The sequence below is a fragment of the Podarcis erhardii genome, assembly GCF_964252035.2.
Source record: "Podarcis erhardii genome assembly, chromosome: 10".
NCBI lineage: Eukaryota > Metazoa > Chordata > Lepidosauria > Squamata > Lacertidae > Podarcis > Podarcis erhardii.
Window position 1 is genome coordinate 70,691,289 of NC_138500.1, and position 14,762 is coordinate 70,706,050.

The following is a 14,762-nucleotide window of genomic DNA, read 5'->3' on the forward strand; positions in this document are numbered from 1 at the left end:
CAGATCACATAGCATGTCCATGGCTACATCTTGCACCAAAAAAATCACGCACCCACCGTTGCCTAGGGTCACAGTGGTGCAAAAACGTGGTTACAAAGCATGGATCCACATGGATCCTCAGGATTTTTGCATTGGGCTACTCCAAACTCACTGTCAGATATTAAAAATCTTTATAAAATAGAGAATTAAATACATACAGAATGTTAAATTTTCAGTTTCGAAATATTAGTACTAGTTTAGTACTGTATTTCTATATTACTATAGTACTGTAATTGTTATTTTCAAATACTTAAATATTTTTAGGGTGTAAGACCCAATTAAAGCCCGTTATTTACATACAGTATTACAGTATTTACATACAGTATTAGGCATACTGTATTAACTTTATTAACTGTATTAAAGCATTAACTTTGAGATATTATTTTTATTTAATGAACCCTCAGCCTTATTCAAAGTAAGCTTAAATTAGCTATTTCACTTATTAATCAAAGTGCTATTACTGTGCGACAGCAATATTTTATGTTTTATTCTTTTAATGATAGTTTAGGATTTATTTAAATATCATTTCAGTCTTTTCAGAGCTATATATTCACTGCTCTGTAATAGTCTATAAGCATAATTGTTACTGTAAATTAAATTAGCTTTTTACGAAAATACCGTGCGTGTTTATGTTTTGTTTCTTTTTTCAAAGCCAAAAAGTGTTTCAGGCTTGTCGAGTTTCCCGGAGTTTGGAGTTATAGAGAGTCGAGTTTTCGGGGTTCCATAGGCGCCGACTCCATGGGGCTTGAGGGGGCCCGAGCCCCCTCAAAAATTCGTTTGGGGGGGCTCCGCCCCCCCAATAATCTCCGGCGCCCCTCCAGCAGAGCGCCATCGCCGCCCCTCCCCCAGCCCAAAATGCACAGGGAGGGGCGGGCTGCATGGCTCCTGCCCTCCCTCCCGAGCAAAAGCTCCACCCAATTTCCTTTGGAGCTGATTAATAGGCGCAGCACGCTCTCCCCTATTCGCTCACGAGGAGGCGGCGCCACTTTATTTGCATATTCATGAGCTTATTTATTATTCATGAGCTTTCCCGGGCCCCCCCAATATTTTTTATAAGTCCGCGTCCCTGCGGGGTTCTAATGTTGATCATATGACTCTAAAATACTTTTAAAAAACTTTAAAACTCACTAATTTTCATCTAAAATTTAGAAAACTTCCCGGGGCAGGACCCCGGTATGGGGCCCCCCAATATTTTTTATAAGTCGGCGCCCCTGTACCTGCGCATATATCACCTTCCAGCTTGAAGTGTCTTTTCTTTGCCTCACTACCCTGAGCAGGTTTTAGGGGAAACAGCTGGAAGAGGGGTTGGATTGTTCCATCTGGCAAGCCGAACTGTTTGCCCTGATGGGACAATTGCCTTGGCACACATGGAAATTCCTCCCAAAGAATCTTAACTCTTGTAAGAGTCAGTTTTATTGTTAGTAGTTTTACTCTTAAGTGTTAGATCATGCAGTAAAGTAATTTCTATTCTATTCTTTTAACCTCTCCTCTTATGGTTTTCCCTCCCCAGCAAAATAATGTTTGTTTTGCAAATCGGAAGCCTTTCTCAAACAGACAGCTGTAACACCAATCTAAGTGATCCTAATACGGTGGACAAGGCAGTGTTGCTCCAGTACAGTGTAAATAATGGGATTACATGGCAAGTCATTGCACAACATCAACCAAAGGACTTTATACAAGCCCAAAGAGTGTCTTACAATGTACCCCTGTAAGTACCGAGTAATACTACCAGTCTCTCTTACCTCAGACAATCCATACAAAAGAAACCCAACCGCACATTAAAGTAAAAACCAGGGTGGGTGGGGCAGACACTGAAAAGTGAAATGGGTCTTGCCCTGGAGGGGGATGGATGTGACCGTTAAAAGTTATTTATGAGGCACCAGCATTTTTAATTGTTAGAATTGTTTAATTAGAACTAAATCCTCTTTTTTTAAAAAAAAAATTGAACCGTGAAAGAAAGACCTATTATTTTCTGAGCCAATATAGTTTAAAAGTGAAAATTTATGTGGTCTGTGTTCACTCGTGACTTTTCCAGAGATATTATAATTTGACATTTCCCCCCCACAGATGTTGTTACAATTTCACGTTGGTCTTCGTTACTTATACTCAGTGGAACCTGCTGCCTTTTGGAACTGGAAGGGTGGAAAGCAGGGAGCCCAAAAGAGAAGATGGAGACATAGTCAATGGCAGACAGAGCTTCCTAATTCTGGTTTTGTCCCCATCGTCCTCCTACTGAGACTGAGGAGGAAGCTGACAGCCAGCACTACCTGCTAGACTGCTTGTGAGGCAATAGGCAGGTGCAAGCTGGCTGAGGACTGACTGAGCTTGGTGGGTCAGTGCCCTACTTGCCCTAGTGGACAAGCCTCTGCTGCTAGTTCTATGGCAAGTAAATAAAACTTAGCCTAAGACTTGAGGTTTAGCAGCAAATTCAAGGTTCCCAGCTGGTTACTTGTCTCCAGTGTGCAGGAGTCTGGGGACCTCTTCAAAGAAGTAGCCGCAATTGCAACCTAGTTCCAAGATCGGATTTCCCAATCAACTGGGGAAAGGATGCTAGGGAAGGGTTTGCAGAGAAAAAAGTGATGGGTACAGAAAGTATTAAACACATTTTGTGACTTGCCACTCCTGCAAGTCTCATCCATCCTGGCTTGTATTATGTGGAATCCCCTGACATCATAACAGTTGCTAAGACGCAGCTAATTTTAGCTCCTTTGCCTCAAACCACTGCTTTGTGACATTGTAGCTAAAAGTCCATGGGACGTGGGTGGCGCTGTGGGTTAAACCACAGAGCCTAGGACTTGCCAATCAGAAGGTGGGCAGTTCGAATCCCCGCAGCGACGGGTTGAGCTCCCATTGCTCGGTCCCTGCTCCTGCAACCTAGCAGTTCGAAAGCACGTCAAAGGGCGAGTAGATAAATAGGTACCGCTCCGGCGGGAAGGTAAACGGCGTTTCCATGCGCTGCTCTGGTTCGCCAGAAGCAGCTTAGTCATGCTGACCACATGACCCGGAAGCTGTACACTGGCTCCCTCGGCCAATAAAGCGAGATGAGCGCCGCAACCCCAGAGTCGGCCACGAGTGGACCTAATGGTCAGGGGTCCCTTTACCTTTACGTAGCTAAAAGTCCATTAATAGGATTGGACCATCTGCCTTTGGCATCTTTAGACTAATATCATAAATGCACCCCACCCTCAAATATTTTTTTCAGAACGCTGTTAAGCTTGATAAATCTTGAAATAGCCTGGAAGCACATGGTAGTTCAAACAATGCATATGAGTTTTGTTTCCTGTTTGTTGTTTATTGCCAAACACATTTCAGACTTTCTGCTCTGCATCTCCTGGAACAGACCCGTGATATACAGATAAGACTACGAGAGAGCTGTATTGTCATGTCCAAGGACCACAAACAGTGCCTCTTCAAGGATAATCCCCCATGCATGCTAAACGTCTGCTTGTCTCATCTCTAATTTCTCCTCCTCTGTCTGTCCCTTTAGGGAGGCACGAATGAAGGGAGTGCTCCTTCGCTGGTGGCAGCCCCGCCACAATGGCACAGGCCATGATCAGTGGGCTCTGGACCACGTAGAAGTTGTTCAGTGAGTATAAAACGTCATCTCATATCACCACCACCCTCATCTTGGAAAGTGCTGGTTTTTCCACAGCATGGCACATTTTAGTTTAGTAAGGAGCTCTTCCTAGTTCCAGGAAAGGGTATGTGTTTGAGGTCAGCTGCAGCGTAGAGGAATGCACTGGGTACTGTTGTAAATGCAGGAAAGGGGAAATGTGGGGTTTAAACTGCTTTTGAATTGCTGATATTTCTGTGCCCCATTGTCCATGGAAGAGGATGTGTGTGTTTCAGCAAGTAAGGTGTGAAGCTGAATTGCATTTTGAAGCACACTACAGAACTGTAGTATATTTTGTTCTTCTGAAGTTATAAACACAATTCACCTGTAACGCTAAGCCAAACCATGACTTGGTGTAAACAAGCAAATGTGTGGGTTCCTGAAGAAAAGATTGCGGTCACTGTGCTCCTCCTGCAGTCCTGCTGCTGTTAAATTACTCAGGTCTACGGCATGGCTTGGTTTAGACTAGCCAGTGTGGTGTAGTGGTTAAGAGCGGTAGTCTCGTAATCTGGGGAACCGGGTTCGCGTCTCCGCTCCTCCACATGCAGCTGCTGGGTGACCTTGGGCCAGTCACACTTCTTTGAAGTCTCTCAGCCCCACTCACCTCACAGAGTGTTTGTTGTGGGGGAGGAAGGGAAAGGAGAATGTTAGCCGCTTTGAGACTCCTTAAAGGGAGTGAAAGGCGGGATATCAAATCCAAACTCCTCTTCTTCTTCTTCTTCTAGCCACAAGTTGTAACCAAGGTTTTGTTCGTGGTTTACTGTTTGTGGATTGGGAGAGACACAGAACAAACTCAGGTTCATACATGAAGCTAAGCCAAACCATGACTAGATCCTAAGTAGCACAGCAGCAGCAAGATTTGAGGAGCAGCACCACAGCAACAATCTTTTCTCTGGGAATCCACAAGTTTGTTCATTCAAGCCATGGTTGGCCTATCATTGCGGGAGAATTGGGCCATATTGCAATTGACTTGGGCTTCAGCTTTAGCAACTAATGCCTTATTCATCCCCCCCACCTTTTTTTCCCAGTAAGCAGGTGGCGTTCAGAAACAGGGTTCATTATAGCAAGTTTCTAAGGGCAGACGGCACTACATTCATTTCCCTGCCACAATCTTAGCAAGTAAAATGTTTTTGTCCTGTTGATTCTTCCCCTGGCTAAAATGGTCTCACAATCAGAATAACCAGTTTATGCTTATTGCATCACAGAGAGATGACCAACTTTTTCTCTAACGATTTAGTTCCTGACATTCTAGTGTCATGACGGGCTGGGATTCATCGCTCCAGTGATTGGCTGAGAGAGGTGTGCCTTCCCAGTAGATAGGTTCAAATGTTATTTTATTGAAAACTTTCAAAGTGTAATGGAGAGTGATGGAGCTTGGATTATACAGTATCCTCAAACATTTTTGCTCAGCTGTTAATACTATTGGTTTCTTGATTCACATTTAAATTAGGGCTGTGGAAGTATTAATTGTATTAATTGGTACACTATCTTACTCAGTAATTATCACTTTTTGTCATATACTTTATCTGTGAAAAGTCAATAGTATGATTGAGTCAGGTGCTGGTCCCAATCCAGCTAAAGTTAGTTGTGACTAAAGTCCCCAAGTTATGTCCCATTGAGAGTAACAGGATGTGGGCACAACTAACTTTAAAAAGTTCAGAGCCCCTGGCTTGGATCTAGACTTGCCCCATGTTCCCCCTACTGCAGTTCCTCCCAACCCAAAGCTGCTCCTGGACATCAGGAGACACTCCAGAACGCAGCACAGAGGATTAGAGTGGGAGGAAGGAATTGGAGAAAATTGGGTGGAGGTGCCTTGTATGAGTTCCCATTTGCGCAAGATCCCTCTGTTGGATTTTTGTCCATTTACGACCCCTTACACCCCATCCCATCTCATTCTGAAGGGCTACTTGACTCTCAGAACCACTGGGGAAGCTTTGGGGAGGCAATTGAGCACTTGTGCAAATCTGGATCCAAGCTATTGTATTGGTGATTTCTAAAATGATGATGAATTAGTTTGAAGAAATATCCTATTGCCATTGAATAGCTTCAAACTGCCAGTTGTATCTTCAGCCGTGGCTGACTCTGTTAAAGCAAGACTGTAAACTGTCTTTCAAAACCTCAACTTTAGTCTATGGACAGCCCTAATTTAAAGTAGTAAATATGAGAATAGCAACTCGGATTACGGCATCTAGATAGTCCTGCTCTAGGCTTCACTGCAAGGCACCTGCTTGCATGTCACTCATGCCCACCCCAAGTATTGATTCACGCTTGGCTGCCTTTTGCTTTTTGTCTTTGTTATTTCAAACACACCTTGCTGACTTTGCCTCCATGAAATCAAAATCTAAGTTTGAAGTAGAAAAAGGAAACAGAGTTTTATTCTTAACTCACCAAGTACATTTGATGCAGATTCTACATACATAATACACAAATACATTTAAAAAATACTACATTTTGGGGTATAATATAGGTAGCTTGGGTAAATCCTAACTTTTCAAGATTTTCATCTTTAAAAATTAAGGGGGGGAGGCAGGGAGGATAGAGCTTTCATATTAAAGTTGGAAAGGATATTTCCTACCATGAAGTACTTCAGATTTTTCTATATATGTGCCACTTTCTTCTGCAGAGGCTCACAAAGTGGCTTTTAAAGAATAAGTAAAAACCAGCATTAAAAACATAATAATTTCCGATAATTTTGCACATTAAAGCAACAGTGGCAAAAAAAAACCCAAAACAGGTCAGTCATCTCAGTTTCCACAATGAGCTTAACAGAAAGTTGGTTTTTACCTACCATTGGAAAGTCTTAATAAACTCTCATTGGAAACAGCGCTAAGATGACCCTTTTCTAATAGTGGACAATCTTACATCAAATAATGGCGTAGCACTGTAAAGTTGTCATTGTAAATCTTAATTCTATCTATATATGAGGAAAGGCACCTCCTAAGGAGCCAACTAGATTTCAGGGCAGTCATCCATGGAAATTAATAGAAGCAGCATCTGAACATGTATTAAAGAGAGTTAAGGAAATGAACGTGCTATGGTCAACTCGGATATACAGCATCAGCTAGCTGATCTATAAGTAGGGCCACTAGATGCGAAAGAGGGTTCCTGTACTTACAAAAGCGGTACAGAAGAGAAAATTCCAAGTGCGGCAGCTATTCTTATTTCTGCATGAAAGCTGTCATTTGCAAAAATTCCCTCTTCTACACAACCCTTAAAGGTAGTCCTACTTGGCCCTGCATCTATAGCCTTCCTGCAGTCTTATTCTAAGGGCCTGTCTCCAACGTATGGCTCCATCAGATAGGTTTTACCCAAGCAGGGTGCAGGAACAACCCTTAGGTCGAAGCTTTCCAAATTTCTCATGTTGGTGGCACACTTTTTAGACATGCACCATTTTGCTACACACAAATTCAGTTCTACTAGCAAACCAGGGGTTAAACTAACCCCTTTCCAGCCCCAGGAGGAGCACGGGGAGTGTGTGTGCAACACACTGCAGCCAACACACTAACGTGTCGCGACACACAGTTTGGAAAGCTCTGCCTTAGGTGATGCAGCTCCCTTCTGCATCCGGAACCTGAACAAGATGCAGACACATGTCCATTTCATAGGACCAGGTTAGCCAAACATTGCTGGACTACAAGTCTCATCTTGAGCGTTGGCCATGCTTTCTGGGGCAGGTGGGTGTTATACTCCAGCACATTGACCACCCCAGCTACAGAAATATACCCCAGCCACATGATCCACCTACCACAAAAAGGAAGATGGGGGGGGATCTACAGTGGCACCCACAGTTCCTTATTATTATGGCATTAATTAATCCCTGCTGCTGCCATTCAGTGGCCATTCCATGTTGGCTCCTCCTATCTATGCCAGTAGGAAAATGCCAGCAGGGACTAAAGACCTCTGAGACTTTTATCTTTTAAGAGACCATGTCACGTAACCCAAACTAGATATGAGGGTTAAACCTGATGTTAGTCATACTCAGAGTAGCCCCACTTAAATGAATGGACACAGTAAACTTATTGTTGTTGGCATCTGTCTGTCTCAGGAGACAAGGAAAGAAGTCTTCAGGGGTGAAGTCAAAAGACAGCCCAATGTTTGTCGCACAGTTCGGCCTTGTGTAGTTGTTTTTGGGTTCACAAATAGCCATTGTGGTGCGGAGCCTGACTGGGAGCATGGTGAGGAAGAGGGAGAGGAGCTACTACTACTACTACTAGTAGTAGTAGTAGTAGTAGTAGTAGGACCACTACTTATTATTCTTAAAAGTTTATTTACCATCCTTCATCCGAAAACTTTGCTCCCATTATGCTCCTGATCAGAACTGGTCACACCATATCAGCTCTTTGTGATGGGAGGAAAGATTCCATTGGCATCAAGGACCAACAGTGTGAACAATTATCACATCTAGTTTGGCTCTCTGTCTCTTAAATTATAAGCCCTAGAATTCATTGAATTCTTGATTGCATATATGGTTGGGGGGGAAACATTTTTAGGCAAATCACTCACTTGGACCTGGGGAGGGGGTCTTTTTAGGATAAATACTTCCTTTCTAGGAAATAATTTTTGCTCTCCGCACTCCTGTATTTTATCTCCAAGACTAAAACTTGGAACCAACTTTGTATTCTCTGTGCATGTCACTTCTCCCTTAGCCAAAGCTCACTGCCTGCTTTGCTGTACTGTGGAAACCACACAATTATATATATTTTTGCATGTCCATATTGAATAATCGTTTCTTTGTGAAGAGGGCAAGCCTTTATTAGTGACTTAAGAAACAAAGATGTCAAATGTTACTAATAGCTGAAGGATGAGACACTTGGTCGTCCGTCCTTGTTCAATGACTCTCATCAAAATGTTTACGGCACATGAATTTGGAAGTAGCCCCATAATTCCTTTTACAAATATTATCTTTATCTTTATCAAAATTGGAATCATCATGTTATGACTTTGGGCTTATGGGCATGTTGTTAATCTTTCCATAAATATCACGCTTTTCATTATTAAGATAATTTCACGGTTTTGGCACAAATGATTTTTGAAAATTTTGTTGCAAAGAATCACCATGCTTTTCCTTAAAAGATTTAGATATGAAATCTAGCTTCTAGCAGTATGAAATTGCATTCATTTCACTAGCCATCTTTCTTTGCCTCATCTCCTAAGCACAGAGCCATTAATATACGTATAGGAAAGTTTATACCTACTCCAGCACAGAAAAGAAACTGTTGAAATATTGCAGCATTATATTAATTTTCTCATTATTTATGTGAACATTCAGCTATGTGGTTGTATTTCTATAACAATTTATACTTGTAAAATTATTTGAATGATGAAATAAGCATTTTTTAAAAATCAGAAAGTAATTTGTTCAATTTTTATTTTCAAAAGAGATGAAAAATCCTATATTGCCTCTAAACCTCATCAGTCTTTTATGACTAATCACAGTGCTGCATGCATTGAAATACATTTTCTAATTTGTGTTGTATTTCATTATTTGCTGTCATTGGTTTTACACTAGAGTAAGGTAAGTAAACTTATTACCACAATATCTGTGCAGCCATTATACTTGTGCAAATATTCTTTTGCTCACTTAGCTAAGTCTGATTACTGTGGCTTGAAGGTGAGAGTGATCAGATTCATTTACACCAGCAAACATGGAAACGTGAACTTCTCTGCCCGTAAAAGGCATAATCCTGTTGTCCTGTGTTGTTTGATGCCCTTAACAGCTGTAGTCCATCAAAATATGCACCCAAGAGTCTTGTCAAATGCCTCTATTTCAGTCTTCACAGAGTTTCAAAATACAGCATAGAAACTCATTCCATACAGTTTCAAATCTACAAATATAAGCACAGAAGCACATACTGGGCTGCTATAATTCATTTTTATTTTTTTAAGAGCAATAAATAATCAGTCACATGAGATTAAATAATTTGATGCTGGCTGCTCACTGCATAGGAAGTATAGTTTGTGACAGAGCACATACTTCCAAGGGACCAAAGCCCCCTTTTTCTATTACCTGGGGGATGGCTGGAAAGTGAGGTCCTGCCCTCTTGTCCTAAGCCTAAACATGAGCAGGTTCTTCCACACATCCTCATTGCATACATCCAGGGAGCAAAGTTAGCCGTGCAGTGGGGCTCACATGATTGGATGCTTCTCAAGTGTCCCTATTTTCCAGGGACATCCCTGATTTAGGAGAAGCCGTCCCGGTTTCTGATTTGATCCCGGAATGTCCCACTTTTCCTTAGGATGTCTCAATTTTTCATTGGAGAAATGTTGGAGGGTATGGCCTTATTCAACCCCTGAGCCATCTGAAGGCAATCCTGTATAGCGAAGTTTAATGTTTTTTTTTTATTATTATTATATGTTGGAAGCTGCCCAGAGTGTTTGGGGCAACCCAGTAAGATGTGTGGGGTATAAATAATAAAATTATCATTATGGAATGGGATGCCCCTATTTTCATCGGAGAAATGTTGAAGAGTATGGGATGAGGGAAGGATCTCTCTACACACAAAGCTAGTACGTTAAGGAGACCAGGGGAGCTTTCTCCCTTACAAAGAGTTTTCAGTGAGAAGGGAATGTTTTGTTTGGAATTGTGTAGTCATGTGAACTGAACCCAGTTCTCATCTGAAGTGGTACGGACTTTTAGTTTACCATCTCAAAGAGAACTAGATCAAAGTCATTTTAAAACAACAGCAGGAAGTTGTGGTAGGTTAGGCAAGAAGAATTTTGGTTTGGGTTTTAATTTTGGTTTTGGCACGGGTTGTTACATTCTGTGTTCTGCTGTGGCAATACAGCAATTCGTTAAGTTCTTTTATCTTGCTTTGAGATATTGGTACAGTGGTGCCTCGCAAGACGAAAAGAATCCATTCCGTGAGTCTCTTCGTCTAGCGGTTTTTTCGTCTTGCGAAGCAAGCCCATTGACGGCTTAACGGATTAGCGCTATTAGTGGCTTTTAGTGGCTTAGCGGATAAGCAGATAAGCAGCTTAGAAAAAGGGGGGGAAAGGGGGGTTCACAAGACATTTTCGTCTTGCAAAGCAAGCCCATAGGAAATTCGTTTTGCGAAGCACCTCCAAAACGGAAAACTCTTTCGTCTAGCGAGTTTTCCGTCTTGCGAGGCATTCGTCTTGCGGGGCACCACTGTATTTAAATTTATTTCTCACATATGAGGAACATTAACTTTTGAGAAGCGTCTTGTCGGAAGAATGCCTGGTTCAGACTTTTACCTGTTTGTCTACATAAACAATCACATCCATCATCAGGACAAATGGAGCCAGCCATCCTTGACATGGTCAGCAGCAATTCCTGTGATTGTGGTAACTGAATAAAATGCCACAGCAGTCATGGAACAGTTCAGGGCCGTTAACTCATATGTGGGTGGCTGACATTAGTGTGTTAATTTTTACTTACAAACACCACCAAAATCCACAATCAGTCCAAAATTGCTATGTAGAAAGGAAAGCCTGTGGATCACAGGACCCCACCCTCCCACTTGGGGACATGCAGTCTCTCTCTGAATGTACTCAGTGGGATCCCTGGCAATAGATGGTGAGCTTCTCTGCAACTAGGGCAGGGGAAGGTTGAACTGATGGCAACACTCCCTTCTATGGCATGGAAGAACAGGGACACAATGGGAGACAGGGGTGAAATCTAACTATCCATCTCTGGTAATAGCTGCATCAAGGGCAGGTTTTGCTCACAGCATCTGTCATATCATAGACTTTACCCTTCCATTTTCAGAATAGACTATCAGTTATTTGTTCATTTGGGAGACAGTAATCTGGCAGTGTTTTTGTACCATCTAGAAGGCAAAAGGGTACATGACCAGACCAAGGCACTCACTTTTACATCTAGGTCAGTAATGCCTGTTAGCGATTTGTATCTGCTTCATAGGGGTGGTGCTATGCAACAGAATTAAACGGGGCAGGGGGGGAATGGTGTGGAAGTATTTCAGTCTTTGTGGACACTACCAGCTCTGATCTTATGGTTTCTAAGATCTACTAAATAGATTTCATTTAAATAAGAGTAACTGCAAAAGCCAATTACGGTACTCAAAAGGCTGCAAAACCAAAATTAATGAGCCTGACCATGTTTCTCAGAAGTTGAACAATTATGAGTTTAGCAGAATGAAAGCAAAATAATTCTCTGCTTAATGATGTTCTTTATCCATGATACATTTAATTTTCCAGCAGTCAGGCTGCTATGCATTTCTAGTATCTAGAGCAGTGTTTCCCAACCGGTGTTCCGCGGCACACTAGTGTGCCGCGGGACGTCGGCTGGTGTGCCGTGGGAGGGAGGCGGGCGAGTCGGGCGGCGAGAGGCGGGGCGGCGGCGGCGAGCACACGCGGGGCGGGGAGCGAGCTCCCTCCCACATCCCATCGCCCCGTGCTCCACGCAGGTGTCCGCAAGCCTTGCGCACCCGGGGGATCTCCCCCCGGGAGCGCAAGGCTTGCGGGCAGCAGCCTGCAGCGCGGAGCACGGGGCGCCCTCCGGAGGACGCCCCGTGCTCCGCGCTGGTGTCTGCAAGCCTTGCGCACCCGGGGGATCTCCCCCCGGGAGCGCAAGGCTTGCGGGCAGCAGCCTGCAGCGCGGAGCACGGGGCGCCCTCCGGAGGACGCCCCGTGCTCCACGCAGGTGTCCGCAAGCCTTGCGCACCCGGGGGATCTCCCCCCGGGAGCGCAAGGCTTGCGGGCAGCAGCCTGCAGCGCGGAGCACGGGGCGCCCTCCGGAGGACGCCCCGTGCTCCGCGCTGGTGTCTGCAAGCCTTGCGCACCCGGGGGATCTCCCCCCGGGAGCGCAAGGCTTGCGGGCAGCAGCCTGCAGCGCGGAGCACGGGGCGCCCTCCAGAGGACGCCCCGTGCTCCACGCAGGTGTCCGCAAGCCTTGCGCACCCGGGGGATCTCTCCCCGGGAGCGCAAGGCTTGCGGGCGTCAGCTGGCAGCGCGGAGCACGGGGCGCCCTTCGGAGGACGCCCCGTGCTCCGCGCTGGTGTCGGCCAGCCTTGCGCACCCGGGGGATCTCCCCCCGGGAGCGCAAGGCTTGCGGGCGGCAGCTGGCAGCGCGGAGCACGGGGCACCCTTCGGAGGACGCCCCGTGCTCCGCGCTCGTGTTGGCAAGCCTTGCGCCCCCGGGGGGCGCATGGGGCGCCCTGGGGTGCCTCGAGATTTTTTTCATGAAACAAGTGTGCCTTTGCCCAAAAAAGGTTGGGAAACACTGATCTAGAGCTCAGTTTAGGAACTTGGCTTATCCTCCAAGGGTACTTATCCACATGTACCTACCACTAATAAAGACAGCACTAGAATATTAACGAAACATTGTGTGACAATGTTCAATTAATGTAAAGCCGTCTTCCTAAACTGAATTGTAATGAAAGCACAGTAAGGGTCCCTTGTCTGCTTTATACACCGTGGGTACAATCCAAACTTTGCATGCCTAATACAATTACAATCCTATATACTCTATGAGATTAATTCCCAGGTAAGTGTGTACAGGATTGCAGCCAAAGTCTCAGTGAAATCAACAGGACTTGAGCACACAGTAAACTGGAAACTAACAGAACTTAAGGCAGCCTAGCTGGCTCCAGATCACTCCATGCCATGAGTAGCAGCAGCACACCAAAATGCTTCTAATTTGGATTGGTTTTGGGTTTTTTACATAATTTTGTATGAATGTTAATTATCATTTAAGGCAAGATGTGTAGAAGAATGTAACCTGCAGCTTGGGAAGGTCTTTCCAACATATATACAAAAGGACCTTAAGTTCTTCTCTTCCACCCTCTTTCCATTGAACAGCACTCGCAAACAAAATTACATGATGAATTTTTCACGGCAACATGGGCTCAGGCATTTCTACAACAGAAGACGAAGGTCACTTAGGCGATTCCTGTGAAGGACAAGACATTTCCTTTCTTTCCCAACCTGTGATGTGCCGCTTTCCATTCTTTTCAATCTAGCACTGCCGTCTGGTTTGTCAGGACTTTTTTATTGATGAATATTTTGAAAGCCTCCATCAAGACAGAGCATTACACCACTTTTTTCGCACTGTGATCTAATGAGAAGTGACTTATTTTCTCATAGGTAAATGTTTTTAATGTTGATGTGTCTGTGAAAAATTGTGATCTGTTGTAATACCAGTTACAGTGGCAGTATTGGAAGTAAGCAACTGGTTCTGTTTTTAACAAAAAACAAAACAAGCATACATTTAAGCACAAAAGACTTTTCATATTTTATGTCAGAAACGACAATATTAAGTACAATATTTAACATACTTTGTCACATAGGTATTTAAATGCACTGTATTTCAGCTCTGTATCATATTTTATATGATTAAGTTATCATTGTTTGTTCTCTTTGTATTCAACTTGATACGTTGGCACTGTATTGACTTGTTATAATAATTTGCTGCTGATTTGGGGGCTCCATAACTGTCTGATGCTATGAGTAAAGCAAACAAATGCCTAATTAAAAAGTTAATAACAGACATTGTTGTACAAGACATCATTGTCCTTCATTCTTACTCTTTGATATGTCTGTCAGTTATTGTTTTGTGGGCAAAAAAAAATACTTGACATTTAAACCTTTTCTACTAAGCAGATGTGGATAAACTTTACCCAACCTTCTCCAAACAGAAGCTCCTGTTTCCGTGTCCAAAAGTAAAGCAATTCTCTGTGGATGATTTACTTACAGTAACTGCCATTTGGTCTCTGTAGTAATGGAGTGATTTGTAAAAAGTGAACGTTTCTTCGTGTTTATTTGTGGTTTGTTTCTATTGCGGGTCATGTTTGTATCTTATGATGTTGTATCTACACCAGCAACATAATAATGACCCTACAACCCTAAACTGTCTTATTATCATGAATTAAGCATGTTTCACTCTACAGTGAACTGAGCTAAAATTCTATGCTTCAATAAAGATAATGTCAACAAATTATTTATGTGCTACTTTTTTCACAGCTTATTCATTGGGAAGAGGGAGTGATTCAAAGGTATATACACCACACACATTTATGGCCTACAGTTTTCATACCCACAAAATAAGAGGTAATGATTAGGCCTACGTCTGAAAAAAAGTGATTTTGCACCTAGGTACCTAATGTAAAAGTGCATTGGGAAGAGACCTGGT

The 14,762-nt window shown here is 43.4% G+C and overlaps 1 protein-coding gene across 3 annotated transcripts in view; it reads left to right on the top strand.

The window, feature by feature from the left end:
• The window catches only part of RELN (reelin), a 308,114-nt gene extending 293,544 nt beyond the window's left edge, over window positions 1-14,570 (top strand). For all 3 annotated transcript variants that reach the window (XM_081879038.1, XM_081879039.1, XM_081879040.1), the window contains 3 exons: window positions 1,550-1,747; window positions 3,527-3,625; window positions 13,433-14,570. In XM_081879038.1, coding sequence (XP_081735164.1) covers window positions 1,550-1,747; window positions 3,527-3,625; window positions 13,433-13,529 — 394 coding nt within the window. In that variant the 3' untranslated portion in view covers window positions 13,530-14,570. The remainder of the gene's footprint in view (window positions 1-1,549; window positions 1,748-3,526; window positions 3,626-13,432) is intronic.
• Window positions 14,571-14,762: the final 192 nt, after the last annotated feature.